Source organism: Zeus faber, assembly GCF_960531495.2.
Source record: "Zeus faber genome assembly, chromosome: 12".
NCBI lineage: Eukaryota > Metazoa > Chordata > Actinopteri > Zeiformes > Zeidae > Zeus > Zeus faber.
The window spans coordinates 26,461,729-26,478,562 of NC_137196.1; the positions used below are offsets into that span (position 1 = coordinate 26,461,729).

The 16,834-nt window shown below is 39.8% G+C and overlaps 1 protein-coding gene across 1 annotated transcript; it reads left to right on the plus strand.

Annotated features, from left to right (window-relative positions):
- The first annotated feature begins 1,090 nt into the window (after positions 1 to 1,090).
- Positions 1,091 to 16,829, plus strand: LOC307238570 (kinesin-associated protein 3-like). The gene is made up of 20 exons (XM_080011611.1): positions 1,091 to 1,210; positions 2,198 to 2,329; positions 3,227 to 3,384; positions 4,395 to 4,456; positions 4,682 to 4,823; positions 5,175 to 5,274; positions 5,384 to 5,508; positions 5,716 to 5,814; positions 6,004 to 6,182; positions 6,278 to 6,440; positions 6,588 to 6,688; positions 7,166 to 7,274; positions 7,441 to 7,553; positions 7,681 to 7,846; positions 8,228 to 8,353; positions 9,169 to 9,267; positions 9,569 to 9,654; positions 9,963 to 10,119; positions 10,616 to 10,700; positions 15,170 to 16,829. Exons 1-20 carry the CDS (start codon positions 1,182 to 1,184, stop codon positions 15,270 to 15,272), a joined length of 2,334 nt encoding a protein of 777 aa, XP_079867737.1. The 5' UTR covers positions 1,091 to 1,181; the 3' UTR covers positions 15,273 to 16,829.
- The last annotated feature ends 5 nt before the right edge of the window (positions 16,830 to 16,834 follow it).

A 16,834-nucleotide genomic window follows, 5' to 3' on the forward strand; every position in this document is an offset into this window, starting at 1 on the left:
AACGCAGAGGCTCGGTCTCCTTGTTTCATACCGTGTAGTGTACACACAACATTCATGACATTCAAGCTCTCGCAGTTGTCTCCACTGACAGACAGCTGAAAAGATGCTGTTTCTTTACGTGATCATCATGGGCACACGTGAAGTACATAACACCAAAAGCAAAATCATTTTGACTTTTGTTATTTCTGTGATATGATTTAAAGACTGCGTATGTGTGAACCCTGCTGCCACCAACTTTTCCTTTAATGGGGAATAGTAGATTGGTTGAGGCCAGGGATGCATCAACGCCATTGTTTTACAACAAAGTACCGATACTGAGTACAGAAATTTTTAGTTGTAGTAACAATGAGATCCCTGGTTTTATAAAAGACACTGTGATTATTGTTTTCAATTATTGGTGAATTCACCCCTTGGTTGAAACTAAATCAGATACGACATGAAACTGTCCCTAAGCTTCAAAAGTAGAAAACAATCTCACTCTGAGCAGCAGCCACATTGTGTTAACTGAGTATACAGTATGGTTTAGCATACGCTACCTCATACTATACTAGATATTTTACCACGCATATGAGTATATAAGCAAAGCATCAGACCTGATATCGGTGTCCGTGCATCCGTGCATGAGGCTGCCTTGCACATGTCACTTTCATTTAGAATTTATTTTCACATCTGAAATTGTGTTGCAGAAATGGGTCGAGCTTGTTATGGATGCATGCAAGGGATCCATGGCTGGAACGGGATTTTAAGGGCCTACAGTGACAGTGTGTCATTAAAAACTTGAGTTTGTCTAAAACTAGAAATTGCGACTCTTGAGCCATGCAGTAATATCTATTTTTCAACAAGAGTCATTACAATCGGGGGGAGAGATTTTTACATTTCACTGCGTATATGTATGAAAGTATGTATATGTATGTGACGAATAAACCTCTTGAAACTTGAATCTTGAAAACGCTTTCCCTGCGGAACCTTTATGTTGCGAGCCCGTGGCCCAGCCGGACGGCACTGGCGGACGGATCGCCAGTACCGCGCAGGTGCAGCCATGTTTGAAGTCCGCTCATGATGCTACGCCGACCACAGCGGCTCTGAGCTTCGCCAGTCGGGCTGTGTTTTCAGGAACAGGACGTATTTGTTCCATAAATTAAAGTATTTCTTATGTGAATCTTCACGGCAGAGCAAGGAAGATGCAGGATGACGCGCGATATCTCAAACGGTAAAACATGACCGCGCGCCGCTGCACCTACGCCCCACGTAAGAGTTAGCTTAACCTAATTAGCTTCATTCGCGTCGGCATCTAAAACGTCGCCGCGGGTCAGTGCGCCGTGGGTGTCGGGACATCCCTAAAATGTGCTTTAATTTGCCGTTGGATGCAGCGCACCGAACTCATGCTTAGATTTCGAACAGGTGACATATTTATTACGCATACTGCATCAGGGTGTGTCCCCAGGAGGCTACCTAAGGTCCTCTCAACACACCCATAACAAGAGCAGCGCTGGTACCGGACCCTGCTGCCAGATGGCCCCAGCAGGGTCCAGTGTCGGTGCTGTGTAAGAATACATATCAATTAAAGAAGTTTTACATAACACAAGAGTCATATTAACTCGCAGTGTGAGAGCCATTTTTAAGAGGAGGTCTCAGATGAACAGAATTGTGCTGCAGGGTTTGGGTTTTCGTCTGACTTGGTCAGTGACATAAGGTTTTTAAAGGGGATTCAAATTACTTATTGATATGCATGAATTTCAAGATATTTATTTTGTACAAAAAATGTGTCTCGTTTATTCAGGTGTGTTGATTACGATATTTTTTGAGCTACTGAATGAGCAACCATAGTCAACTATTATTTATATCAGGAATCTCGTATTTGTAAATGACATTTTCTATTCTCTGAATTAAATTGAAGTAATGTTCAGATTGTCACACCAGCTAACATTTGTACTCTTAATCCACAAAACAGCCTAAATTAATGAACTTTTAAAAATGTTTTTTCTATTTTACATTTCTTTATATGTATTTTCTGTCTGCATCAATGCCATTATTTTATTGTAATGGCATTGATGCAGACAGAAAAAAACACACAATTGACCGGACTGCTCTGCTCTCTTGTCTCCACCTCTCTTTTCCATGGCCAAATCCTCTCCTTTGTAATATGATGTGTAGTATAAATCCTCCTACCAACCAACCCTCTTATCCTGCCCTCTAGGAAAGTCAAGACGGGCAGTTTGGACGTCCATCCTACTGAGAAGGCCCTGGTTGTTCAGTATGAGGTAGAGGCTTCCATTTTGGGAGAGGCCGGAGATCACATGCTGGGTGAACGCAAGGAGGCACAAAAGATGTAAGCGTACTCCCACACACTTTATGCCTGTGTTTCCTCTCCGTCTCCAATCGTCTTTCATCCTTTATTACTTTCTTCCTTATGAAATATACAATATAAAATTGTGCAAAAGGTCAAGCACAGATGCCAGCCAGCAGGTCAGTCTAGTCTGTTGCATTGTGCTTACATTGAGCACAATGCAAGAAGTAAAGACAGGCAGTCCTTCAGGTAGTAAATTGCAATTTATTAATCCCCACCAGAAAGACAAACAGAACACTAGACTACTCTGTCCTGCTTCAAGTTCCTTTTAAGTATCCCTAAGGTTCCCTTTTTATTTTTGCTATTCAGGCTGTGTTAGAATTGTTAGGAAAACTGCCTTTAATTTACTCTGCGGAAATAAAATAGGTCCAATTTGGCTTGCAGTAAACTGTAAAGCTTATTGTAGCATATTTATAATCTGTCATTTGATAATATGCTGCAATTATCCACATATGAAGTACGCTGTACAGAAAAGGATCGTTTATCATTTTCTGTGAAGGATACAACGGTATCCCTGTTTGCCCACTGTAAAAGTAACAGCATGTTTCTGACTTGTATAATAAAACATTTTTGACATATAATAGACATATAACATTCAATAGATTCTGGACTGAAAGAAAACTATGTCAAAAAACTTTGGTTCTGTCCCTTCAGCCCTTGCAGCTTTTTATCTATCTATCTATCTATCTATCTATCTATCTATCTATCTATCTATCTATCTATCTATCTATCTATCTATCTATCTATCTATCTATCTATCTATCTATCTATCTATCTATTTATTTATTTATTTATTTTAATGTGGTAGCTGTAAAGTTATTTGGACTTAAGTCATAAAATACAGTTTTTATTGCCCCTCCTTTCTTCCACCTCCTCCAGCATCCGTGTGAAAAGCTTGTCTCCCAGCACGGATGTGGCAGCGTTGGCCAGGAAGGTGGTGGAGGAGTGTAAGCTCATCCCCCCGTCCCGCCTGCCCCAAGTGGAGCAGCTCCTCTACTACCTCCAGAACCGGAAATCCCCCCCGGGTGAGGGCAAAGGTTGGTCATGAGTCAAGCTCATTTTCACCACATTAATGCCATGGGCACACTGCACAACTCTGAAAGTCGTCAGACCGCTGTACTGTCCACACAACACAGTTTTCTTTGTGATTGGGAATCTTGAAGTCGTTGTGGTTTTACACAACATGAGCCACACGTTACAAGATCTTTCACCGGGAGTAATCCACGACGAGTCAGTCTGGTCTCCAAACTATGCTTTGTCACGGAACCACACACGAGAAGTGACGCGGTACCATGCGCGGGACAGGATTATGGATTTATTTATAAGATTCTTGTTCACTGTAAAAAAAGATTAAAAGCAGACTAACTATGATTTCAGTCGATAAGTCGACTAGCCGTGACGTCGTCACCCCCCCCCCCCCCCCACGTAGACCGTTAATCGCACATAAATTATATACCTACAACAGTTGCTATTTAAAATTATTATTTTATCTTTCCAAATAGACCAAGCGCTACAGTGACTAATCAAAATGAGAGATTTAGAGTTTTATAGATGACAAAACGAAAATGGCAATAATTGCAAATGACTCGGCTTCACAGTAGCAGAGCCGTGGTAAGACATCCCACACAAACACCACTCTGCTTTGCTCTCAAATTGGGTAAAATAAGGACACACTCCGCTCTGTCTTGCTGCCATCATTCTCTCATACACGCACGTTCTTCTGTGTGCTACACTCATTAGTGTCTGGGTGCAGGTTCTCATGAAGCGTGTTTTGCACTAATGAGTTCGGACGGAGTTTCTCGGGAAGCGTGTGCTACACTAATTCGTGTCCGGGTGGAGTTTTTTGCAATGCGTGTGCCACATTTATTATTCATGAATAGTTTCTGTGAAATCGACATCACTGCCAAGTAGACTAATCATGCCCATCCTTAATTTGGATTTTACTGTTTACTGGGGGTATTTTATTTCAGGGGTTGAAGTTTTCCTTTTAGTGGAGTTTTAATGGAGTTTTAACACGGTTTCTGTGTTTGCGTCTGTGTGTCACCAGTGGAGAAGAAAGAGAAGAGAGTTGTTAAACCCAGAGAGCTAACCCCGTTTGAAGGACCAGAGGTGAGGACAGCACAGAGCATGAATATCTATTTATATAAATACTTAAACTGTATTACAAATTACATTTTAGGTGGTTATTATATTGTTAAGTTGTAATAACAACATTTGGATATGTAAATTCATTCAGAATAGGGACATGGAGAATATTGCCAGTCCCACAGGAATAAAGCAAAAGCAAGGACAGGATTAAACAAACAATTAATTTTTGTGTGTTTGTGCGTGTAGTTAAATGAGGAGGCGAGTATCTCCAGAATGGACGAGTATATAGAGCTGCTCTATGAAGGCCTCCCGGAGAAGATCCGAGGCTCCGCCCTCATTCTCCAGTTGGCCCGTAACCCTGACAACCTGGAGGAGCTGCTGCACAACGGTACCCTGCCGCTGAACTCTACCGGACCTTTTACTTCCACAAATGTGATCAACAGAGTCTTTGCTGAAACCACCTTGGCTTAAAACCACCTTGTGTGGTTGTTTCCTAATAAACAATTTCGTAAAACTATATAATAAAACCTTTTTTATTTTTTACATCTGTCCATTTAAGTGTTTACAAATAGCAAATCGAGATGGATATCGAGATATGGCTGATGAAATCAGTTTGATGTTTACTGGCCTTCTTTCCAAAGTTTTTCATGTGATTCTGCTTATGACTCATGGAGGTCATTTCTTTATTGTGTGTGTGTGTGTGTGTGCGTGTGCGTGCGTGCGTGTGTGTGTCCTGCAGAGACCGCTCTGGGGGCTCTTGCCAGGGTTTTGAGGGAAGACTGGAAACAGAGCGTGGAGCTGGCGACCATCATCATCTACATCTTCTTCTGCTTCTCCAGGTAAGACAAGCGCACAAAAGATCACTCCCAATCTACCATGACCCAGTCGATTTCAGACTGTTTAGTTTTCTGTCTTTTCCCCTTCCTCTTCTCCTGCTCGCTCGTCCAGCTTCTCCCAGTTCCACGGAGTAGTGAGTCACTACAAGGTGGGAGCGTTGTGTATGAGTGTGGTGGAGCATGAGCTGAAGAGATACGACCTCTGGCAGGAGGAGCTGCACAAGAAGAACAAGGCTTATATCCTTTCTGTCTCTCTTGTTTTTAAACTCTTACCGTCTGTGAGTAAGTTTTGTTTCTGTCTTAAATCCTTATTCTCTCCTTCCACCCCCTTTTAAAAGCAGTTGCATGCCGCAAAAACAAAATCTGAAATTTTTTTGTTGTTGTCTTGCTCTATGCTGTTTACCCTACTATGTGTGTTCCTTTGCCCCTTAACACTCTGTGTACGCGAGTCAGAGCCAGAGAATGGCTCCCTGAGACGGGATCAGGACAAAGCCCTCAGGAAGTACCACGGCCTTCTGGGTAAACAAGAACAGCTGCTCAGAGGTATGACAGTGGAAGAATTGCTCAGCTGTTATCCATTGATAGTGGATAGCGGTGTATGCCCGCGTGAGGGTTGGTCTCCTGCCGCTGCTGCTAGTTGTCTGCAGAGATTACCCTGTTCAATTCTCCCAATCTGTTTGCGCTCTTACTCCATCTTTTTCTTCTCTCTCTCTCTCCACCCTCCCAAACCAGTGTCCCTCTACCTGCTGTTGAACCTGGCGGAGGACACGCGCACAGAGCTGAAGATGAGGAACAAGAACATCGTGGGGCTGCTGGTCAGAGTCCTGGAGCGGGACGACGAGGAGCTGCTGGTGCTGGTGGTGTCCTTTCTCAAAAAGCTCTCAATCTTCCTGGAGAACAAGAACGATATGGTGAGAGAAAGCCCCGGGGTGTGAAGGCGGAGCGACGATCCGACAATGCCGGCCCTCTCAAATGTTCCGTGCTGATTCTGACTCCTGATTGGCAGGCCGAGGTGGACACGGTGGAGCGGTTGGCCCGCCTCGTGCCATGTGACCACGAAGACCTGCTGAACCTGACGCTGCGCCTGCTCCTCAACCTCTCCTTCGACTCGGGACTCAGAGCTAAGATGGTGGAGATCGGACTGCTGCCCAAACTGACTGCCCTGCTAGGTAACTATAACATGAGGTGTAAGCAAAACCTACAACGGTAAAGACACACTAGCACTGTGTACGAAGAGCATTAGTGGCTAAGTGTAGCCACGGTCCAGTTCAAACCTGTTTGTGTTTTCTGTCATAATTATTTTCCTCGGTCCACAGCTGACGATAACCACAGTCAGGTTGCCATGTGGATCCTGTACCACATCAGTGTTGACGACCGCTTCCGCTCCATGTTTGCCTACACTGACTGTATACCTCAGGTCAGTGTGAGAGGGGGACCCAACCTATTTTAACTCCACTTTTTCAAGTCAGGGTTCACTTTTGATATTACTTTGAAATTTCATTTTGTCGTCAGTTTTGCTTTGGATTAGATATTTTAAGCTGTTGATCATTTTTCTGTTTTTAGTTTAGAAACCTATTTAATTTAATCTTTAGTTCAATATCAAAAAAGAAAAGGAAAAATTAAACGCTTGAAAAATTAGGCCAGAAATTGAGGCGTAAGCAAACTGTTGCATGTCCTAGCGGTAGGTCAGCAGATCAAAAACTTTATAAAGAATGAAGAAAATACATGTATATAAAAAAAATGTTTATTTAGTTTCAGTCCATTTGAATAGTTTATCAGTTTGTTTGAGATAAAATGATTTTAATTTAGATATTGTTTATTTCAATTACGGATTTATTTATAAAAAAAAAAAATCATATTTTTTTTGCAATAAATTTGGCGCATGTGTTTGTAGCTTATGCAGATGGTATATGAGCATGGGGAGGAGAAGATCGACACAGAATTGATCTCCTTCTGCATCAATCTGGCTGCCAACAAGAGGAACGCTCAGCTCATGTGTGAAGGTAGGAACTGGCAAATATTTGCATCAGTTGTGTCAAGGAACTTTGCCAAGAAAAATCTGTGTCCATATGTCCAGTTTTTGTCTTAGGACTGTCAGTAGTCCGGGTTGTTTTCTTTCTGGTTATACAGTATACAAACCTAGACCAAAGGATTTGCATCTGTCTGCAGGAAATGGGTTGAAGATGTTGATGAAAAGAGCCTTGAAGACAAAGGATTGCCTGCTGATGAAGACGATCAGAAACATCTCGCAGCACGACGGACCCACCAAGCCGCTCTTCATAGTCAGTCAACAACAACCAATAAACCCTGCCACTGCACTCACATATTCTAGTTCTCCATCTGTCTTACAACTACCTGCCTACATTTCTCTCTCGTGTCTCTCTCTTCTCCTCCGTGTCCATCTTCCAGGACTACGTGGGCGACCTGGCAGCTCAGATCAGTGCTGAGGAAGAGGAGGAGTTTGTGTTGGAGTGTCTGGGAACGTTGGCCAATCTGACTATCCCTGACCTGGACTGGGAGCTGGTGCTCAAAGAGTACAACCTGGTGCCCTTCCTCAAAGACAGGCTCAAGCCAGGTCACCCACTTCACATTTACCAGAAATCAAATCATCAACCGACAAAATTAGATTTTAGTAAACGGATGATTGGTTAAGTAATGCATCATTTGAATAGATGCTATTTGACAGCATATTTTTTTGACTGCTTGGTAACCATATTAAGCTATATTTAAAATCTCTGTTTGGGTTCAGATAACCCCGACCATAATGGTGTGCCGTAAATTAACCCCGAGGATTTATAGAATTAGAGGTGGTGGAGGGGAGGTCATAACATTTATTTTTTACCTGTGTGTTTATATATAATTTTTCTGATGTTGCATCTTGTGTTTTTATCCTTTTAAGTCCTTTAACTCCATATTTTCTACCCTGTGTAATGCGTGTGTTTGTGTGTTTTTGTAGGGACGGCAGAGGATGACCTTATCCTGGAAGTGGTGATAATGATCGGAACGGTTTCCATGGACGATGCCTGCGCCGCCATGTTGGCCAAATCTGGCATCATTCCTGCCATCATAGAGCTGCTCAACGGTGATTTTGGCAACGTCATTATCAATGTTCTGACGTTACAAAACGATGTCCATTTTAGTGACTGATATAAAATGTCAGCCCAAATTGAAAAGGTCCCAGCTGTAGATAATGTTAGGAACATGGCAGATGGTGTTTGATCTGTGGAGATTACAAACTGCAGGAGGAATTTAGAGTTCATATTTTGCAGGTGTAGTGTGGTATAGCGTCATGTGTTATCAAAAGCAAGAGTAATCACAAGAATTGTAGTTTTGGCGTTGAAATACAAAAATAAATAAATCACCTTATTTTAAGAATTACAATAAGAAAGATCATTAAAACTGCAGATAAATATTGTTGTAATATTGAATTCTGGAATTTCTTGCAGATTCCCATTACTCTTCAATGGACACATGTTTTTTCGATGGCCTTTATGAGATAAAATAAGATCAAACTTTATTAATCCTGGAGGAAAATTTAGGAAAACAAAGAAGAGACTCCCACACTTTCTGACATTGACAGTTTTCAATAAAAATGAAGTCAGAGGACCTTCATCCAGAAATTATTTTTTGACAATAATGAGAAGCCCTTTTCAGGGAGTGGCTGTCCAAGTAGCAAATCAAAACAACGTTTTCAGATAAAATATTGGACAAATAAAAAACAAGATATCATCATCAGAAAGTCTGCCCTGTTTTAACTGAACATAAAATAAAAAAATAAAAACTTCTCACAAGTTTGTTTTTTTAATGGAGCTGTGATTACGCCAGGTGGTGCTCACCAACTTCCTCCTTCCTGTCTGACCGAGCGCTCTTCCTCTCTGTTTCCCACGTCGCACACAGCCCAACAGGAGGACGATGAGTTTGTCTGTCAGATCGTCTACGTGTTCTACCAGATGGTTTTCCACCAGGCCACGCGGGATGTCATCATCAAGGACACTCGTATCCTTCCTTCCAGTAGCTTACTGTAATGTAGGCCAAAAAAAAAAGTGGTGAATTTAGGTCAATTGTTTTTTTTATTTTTAACAAAGTGTACAAAATACCTTATCTATACTATATCTTTCTAACCCAGTCAAACACATCACTACCTCCAAAACTCAATCCTTCTCTGTTATTGTCACATGTTCCCACCGGCTGAGTACTGACACAGAGATGTTACAAATGATAGCGGAGTGTTGTTGTTTTTCACAATGATTGTCAACTCAACAACAATACCACTGCTTCCCTAACCCCCCCCACTCAGAAGCTCCAGCCTACCTGATCGACCTGATGCATGACAAGAACACGGAGATTAGGAAGGTCTGTGACAACACACTGGATATCATCGCTGTGAGTATACAGTGCACACACACACACACAGACTTAACAAAACCCCCATACAGGTACACCTAATGCGGGAGAAATTATTCCAAATGACATAGATATGCTTAATGCTTTTCTGAACAAATAATTTTAAAACACAAATGTTGCAACAAATGAAACACAAAGAAGCTTTTTCATCAGTTGGGTTGAGGAAAATTAAGTCTATCTAAATTCTCATTTGACAATGTCCATGTCAATACATGGGTTTTCATAAGGTTAGACAAAGGTGTTGGTCTTAAACACTTTGTGCTGTTTTTCCTGCCTTCCTTGTCCAGGAGTATGACGAGGAGTGGGGGAGAAAGATTCAGTCTGAAAAGTTCCGTTTCCATAACAACCAGTGGTTGGAGATGGTGGAGAGTCGGCAGGCAGATGAGAGCGAGCCGTATCTCCATGACAACGATAACGACAGGACTGATCTGTTCTACAGTGCTGGTACAAACACACACACACACACACACACACACACACACTGTATACATACAGAAAGCGGGTCATTTTATAGGGCCTAAAAAGTGTTGTGTAGTGATACAATGTGTTATTCGGCCACTAGACAATAGTGCAACCGATTCTGACCAAAACAAAGCAAAAGACCACTTGGAAAGCAACTCGAATGCTTCTCCCTGAGAGCTCTCCAGCTTGTTAAAGCTGGTCCAATGTTAATTATGGTTTTAGCACTTTCTCGTTTGACATTCTGATGCAAGGAAGTACTAAAACTATTTCAGTTGTGCTTTTCGTTTCGGATTCAGTTTGTTGCACCTACTCTGCAGCAAATTGAATCCGAAACGAAAAGCAGATCTTAAGACCAGGAAAACACAACATTCAAGTTGTTTTACAATGTTACAAGAACCAAAACACTATCTATTCTCATATCATGTTCACATATTAATATCTAACCTAACCACTCTACCATCTGCAAACCTGTGTCCAGATGGGATTACTCCAGGTGACGGCTCTGTCAGTCCAGATTTCTACAGCGACCTCCACACGCAAAATGGAGACTCACATCACGCTGGGTGAGTTTACACACACATCTGTGCATTTTTTCGTGATACAGACATGGATGTATGTATGACGAAAAAGTATTTACAGACATGTACAAATTTGTTGGTACCCTTACAGCTCATTGAAACAATGTTTCATTCCTCCTGAAAAATGATGAAATTAAAAGCAATTTTCTCATGTATGCCTGCATGACTTTGGTATGTCATAGAGTAAAGCAAAGAAACTGTGAAAAGAGATCAATTATTGATATAGAGATCAATTATATTCTCAAATGACCTGGACAGATTTGTTGGTACCCCTTAGAAAAGATTATAAATAATTGGATCATGGTGATATTTCTAACTAACTGTTTTCTTTAATTGATATCACACATGTCTTCAATGTTATAATCAGTCATTCAGCCTATTTAAATGGAGAAAATAAGTCACTCTGCTGTTTGGGATCATCGTGTGCACCACACTGAAGGTGGACCAGAGAAAGCAAAGTCAAACTTCAAAATATACTAATATATATTATTATATATAGTATATACTATGCCGAAAAATCCCAAAACGTCAAAAAATAGTTTGCCAAAAAACTTCAGAAAACTACATGCTATACCGGGGGTTGGGAACCTATGGCTCTTTCGATGACAGTATATGACTTGCAGACAATTTTCCATCACAATTAACAAGTAATAAATAATTATTCTGTGTCATTTTAAAGTAAAACAGGTAAGAGAAATTACAATTTTGAAAATAAAGTTCAAAATATAAATGTGGCAGACAAAGGGGCGTGGTCAAGCACTGGCTGCGGACGACAGAAAGACTCAGGTCTCTGCTCAGGCGCCACTTGTGGGAGTCTCTGCCACAGGTGAGGGTTTAGGGAGGGAGACGGAGTCTTTGTGGCCCTGGGGCGCCCACATGGCGAGAGTTTTATTGCTCATTTCAATATGCGGCACGCAGGCCACAATTACAGTGGGGCAAAAAAGTATTTAGTCAGCCACCAATTGTGCAAGTTCTCCCACTTAAAAAGATGAGAGAGGCTGTTATTTTCATCATAGGTTCACCTCAACTATGAGAGACAAAATTAGAAAAAGAAATCCAGAAAATCACATTGTCGGATTTTTAAAGAATTTATTTGCAAATTATGGTGGAAAATAAGTATTTGGTCAATAACAAAAGTTCATCTCAATACTTTGTTATATACCCTTTTTTTGCAATGACAGAGGTCAAATGTTTTCTGTAAGTCTTCACAAGGTTTTCACACACTGTTGCTGGTATTTTGGCCCATTCCTCCATGCAGACCTCCTCTAGAGCAGTGATGTTTTGGGGCTGTCGCTGGGCAACACGGACTTTCAATTCCCTCCAAAGATTTTCTATGGGGTTGAGATCTGGAGACTGGCTCGGCCACTCCAGGACCTTGAAATGCTTCTTACGAAGCCACTCCTTCGTTTCCCGGGCGGTGTGTTTGGAATCATTATCATGCTGAAAGACCCAGCCACGTTTCATCTTCAATGCCCTTGCTGATGGAAGGAGGTTTTTACTCAAAATCTCATGATACATGGCCCCATTCATTCTTTCCTTTACACGCATCAGTCGTCCTGGTCCCTTTGTAGAAAAACAGCCCCAAAGCATGATGTTTCCACCCCCATGCTTCACAGTAGGTTTGGTGTTCTTTGGATGCAACTCAGCTTTTTTTCTCCTCCAAACACAACAAGTTGAGTTTTTACCAAAAAGTTCTATTTTGGTTTCATCTGACCATATGACATTCTCCCAATCCTCTTTGGATCATCCAAATGCTCTCTAGCAAACTTCAGACGGGCCTGGACATGTCTTTTATACTGATAACGAGTTCAAACAGATCCTATTAATACAGGTAACGAGTGGAGGACAGAGGAGCCTCTTAAAGAAAAAGTTACAGGTCTGTGAAAGCCAGAAATCTTGCTTGTTTGTAGGTGACCAAATACTTATTTTACCGAGGAATTTACCAATTAATTCATTAAAAATCCTACAATGTGATTTCCTGGATTCTTTCCCCCCATTCTGTCTCTCATAGTCGAAGTGAACCTATGATGAAAATTACAGGCCTCTCTTATCTTTTTAAGTGGGAGAACTTGCACAATTGGTGGCTGACTAAATACTTTTTTGCCCCACTGTAGCACACATGCAGCGTGTGAGTATTGCCGTATTGAGCATGTTTGGCTCTACATACGCATGTGAGCAGTCTTTGTGGCATCTGAGAAACATTAAGAGCAAGCTACGCTCAAGTTGAACTGATGGAAGCCTCAACGCAGCGTGAAGCTCAACCTCACTACGTATGAAGCAGGAAAGAACGACAAGGCCACCAGCAAAACCATGCAGCCCCACACGTCGCACTAATGGTAAAAAGTACTTCATTTATTTTGGTTAGCTACAGATATTATACATAGCGCTTTTTTAAGTACTCAGATGTGTTATACATTAAAAATGTATGCCTTAAAAATGCACGCATTAACTTCTATTCAATTTTATTAAATATTATATGTCTCACAAGGAAATACGTTTAGAAATATTTGGCTTTTATGGCTCTCCCAGCCAAAATGGTTCCCGACCCCTGTGCTATACTATGTTGAAATTCGTCAAAATATACTACACTGAAAAACTTCCAAAAATAACATATTATAATACTATGTCCAAAAATGTCAAAATATAGCACGCCGAACAACATCCAAAAGTAATATACTACACTATGTTGAAAAACATCAAAATATTGCACCCTGAAAAACGTATGAAAACGACATACTATACTATGTTGAAAAACATCACCATATACTACGCTGAAAAACTTACAAGAAAGACATGCTATAGTATTTCAAAAAACATCAAAATATACTACGCTGAAAAACGTCCAAAAACGACATACTATGCCGAAAAACTTCAGAGAACGACATGCTATACTATGTTGAAAAACATCATCATATACTACGCTGAGAAACGCCCAAAAAAGGCATGCTATTTTATTTCAAAAAACATCAAAATATACTACGCTGAAAAACATCCAAAAACGACATATTATGTCGAAAAATGTTAAACTATAGCATGCCGAAAAATATCTAAAAGCAATATACTATACTATGTCAAAAAACGTCAAAATATACTTTGCCGAAAAACTTCAGGGAACGACATACTAGTTTTTCGGTTGAAAAACATCACTATACACTACGCTGAAAAACTTCCAAAAAAGACATGCTATATTATTTAAAAAACATAAAAATATACTATGCTGAAAAACGTCCAAAATCGACATACTATACTATGTCAAAAAAGTCAAAATGTACTATGCCGAAAAACTTAAGAGAACGACATGCAACCAAAAAAGACATGCTATAGTATGTCGAAAAACGTTAATATATAGCACGCCGAAAAACATCCAAAACCAATATACTATACTATGCCGAAAAACTTCAGAGATCGACATGCATACTATGTTGAAAAACAGCACAATATGCTACGCTGAAAAACTTCCAAAAAAGACATACTATACTATGTCAAAAAACATCTAAATATACTACACTGAAAAACTGTCAAAAAATGTCATGCTATACTATGTCGAAAAATTTCAAAATTTACTATATGGAAAAACGTCCAAAAACAACAATTACTATGTAGAAAATGTCAAAATATAGTATGCGAAAAAACTTCAGAATACAACATGCTATACTATGTTGAGAAATGTGTCAATATTCTACGCTGAAAAACAACATGCTATAACAACAATTACTATGTCGAAAATGTCAAAATATAGTACGCCGAAAAAATCCAAAAACGACATGTCGAAAAATGTCAAAATATAGTACACTTAAAACTTATTTTTCAGAAGTTTTAAGTGTACTATATTTTGTATTTTGACTATACTATGTCGAAAAATGTTAAAATATACTACATGGAAAAACGTCGTAAGTATGTATTTACTGTATGACGTGAAACAAAATGTACGTATGGAAGATGAAAAAAAGGTATGTATAAATGTATAACGACATAAAAGGAGTATTGATGTAGGTAGGACAAAAGTTTGGATGTATGGTGAAAGAAAAGTATGTACATACTGTATGATAAAAAAATAAAAAAATAAAAGGTACATATGACGAAAAAATGTATTTATGACGAAAATAAAGTATGTGACGAGATTTTATTATTTATGACGTAAACATGTATAGACGTATGTATGACGTGAAGAAAACTATGTATGAAGGAAAAAAATATTTATTTATTTAAATACATTTTAAATTTTTAAATTTTTATATATACATCTATATGACGTAAATAAAGTATGTATGTATGATGAAAAATAAGTATTAATGTAGGTATGACAAAAAAAATAATGTACTGTATGTAAAAATAAAGTATGGATGTTTGCATAAGTATGTATGAATAAGGAGACACACACATACACACAGTGGACTTTGCCTTTAATCGTTTTCATTAAGCACAGCTCTAATTCCGCTGCCTTCATCTCCCAGAGACGGCGGCGATGTGTTTGACCAGAGCAACTCGTCTCCGGGGCGACCGGCCACGGCCTATGGCTTCCGCCCTGATGAGCAACCCTACTACCAGTATACATAGACACACACACACACACACACACACACACACTTACTGTACTGAGGCTCGTCCATCACACACTGCATGTGCGTAACTGCGACCTGAACTGTTCCCTCCCTCCGTCCTTCTGGGTTAACATCCCCCTTCATCGGTGCCATGTGATACAGGAGCATTCATGTGTCATATGGGGACGAAAACCCATCCAGCTTCGGTTAAGAAACGGAGTTTGAATCAAACCCAAACCTGGTGAGCCTCATCCCTACACCCTGCAGTTTAAACTACTCGTTTGATTGAATGTAGCTTCACACTGTCACGTTTCTATACTATGTACTGCAGCATACTCTACATAATTTAACTTTTGTCAGAGGTGGTTTTGAGCCTCAGTTTGATGCCTTTTAGTTGAATGGGGGGAAATCCACTATTTAAGAACCACTCATTTGTTCACACTTTCTAAGTGTTAAAATAGGAAGTGACTACTTGGCAACATTGCTCTACTACTACATAATATACTTTGATGTGTATATACAGTAATCTTACCATTTCCATTGATTTTCTCCATGTCCTGACCCCTTCTCAAGAAGCAACATGGCTGTTAGCTTATCTCTATTCTTTAGCTCCTCTGTGGAGATTGAAGTCATTTCAGGACAGACTTAAGTCCCAAACTACAACCGTTGCACAGAATTACCGAGAAAAACGAGAAGAGTGAATGAATTCAGCATGCCCATTTGAAAGACAAGTCAATGTTGGTACTCTCTTCCAGCATACTTTTAGTATGCCTCAGACATACAAAACACTAATTAGTCGTACTAAATATATTGCCATTCACAGCGAAGTCAAGGAAGGGAAGCGGTTCCAGTCTTCCAGTCCTCACATCATCCTCATACAGTGCCAATGACAGATGATCGCACCTTCGTTATACAAATGTATCTTATTCCCTTCATCATAGCGTGTGTAGTAGGAGGGAACCTGCAGGACACTGACTGTTTCTTACCAGTTTATTTATTAAAAAAAAAAGATTATTTGCACAGTATTTGTAGGACGATGTACATTTGTTTTTATTAGGACATGTAAAATATTTTAATTTTGTTGGACTATGTTATAGTAGTTTTTGTTTTTACTTAATGTGTAAACAGGGAAAGATACTGTCCAAGTATAACTTTGGCCTTGTCTCATCGTGTAGCTGATATAAGGTCACATGCCAACAACTCATCTACCGGTTGGTTTTTAATAAAGAAAACGCAATATCAAAAAATGTTGTTCTACTTGTTTTAATGACACGCTGCATGTGCAAAGTTAAAACACAAAGGATTATAAATAAAGTGATTTACTTGTAATGCTAAATGGACTAGTTGTCCGGTCATTTATCAGTTTTGGTATTAAAACAAAAGTTCATCATTCATTTTAGTTAAAAATATGGTTAGTACAAAATGTCTGAAGGCAAGCTACTGCTTTAAAATTGGAAATTCTAATTCTCAAGTGAATATGATTAAGACCATTCTCTTACACATTACTCTCTACACAGATTAGACAAGTATTCGATGTGGACAGTCTGGAAAACATAACACTGTGCTTTGCGTAGTTTG

What these genes read in the sequence shown, in the direction of transcription:
- LOC307238570 (XM_080011611.1), top strand. Translation starts at nt 1,182, where the DNA reads ATGCAGGATGACGCGCGATATCTCAAACG. An exon ending in GGAGGAGCTGCTGCACAACG is followed by an intron (nt 4,824 to 5,174) that starts GTACCCTGCCGC and finishes TGTGTCCTGCAG; the next exon opens with AGACCGCTCTGGGGGCTCTT. An exon ending in ACACTGACTGTATACCTCAG is followed by an intron (nt 6,689 to 7,165) that starts GTCAGTGTGAGA and finishes ATGTGTTTGTAG; the next exon opens with CTTATGCAGATGGTATATGA.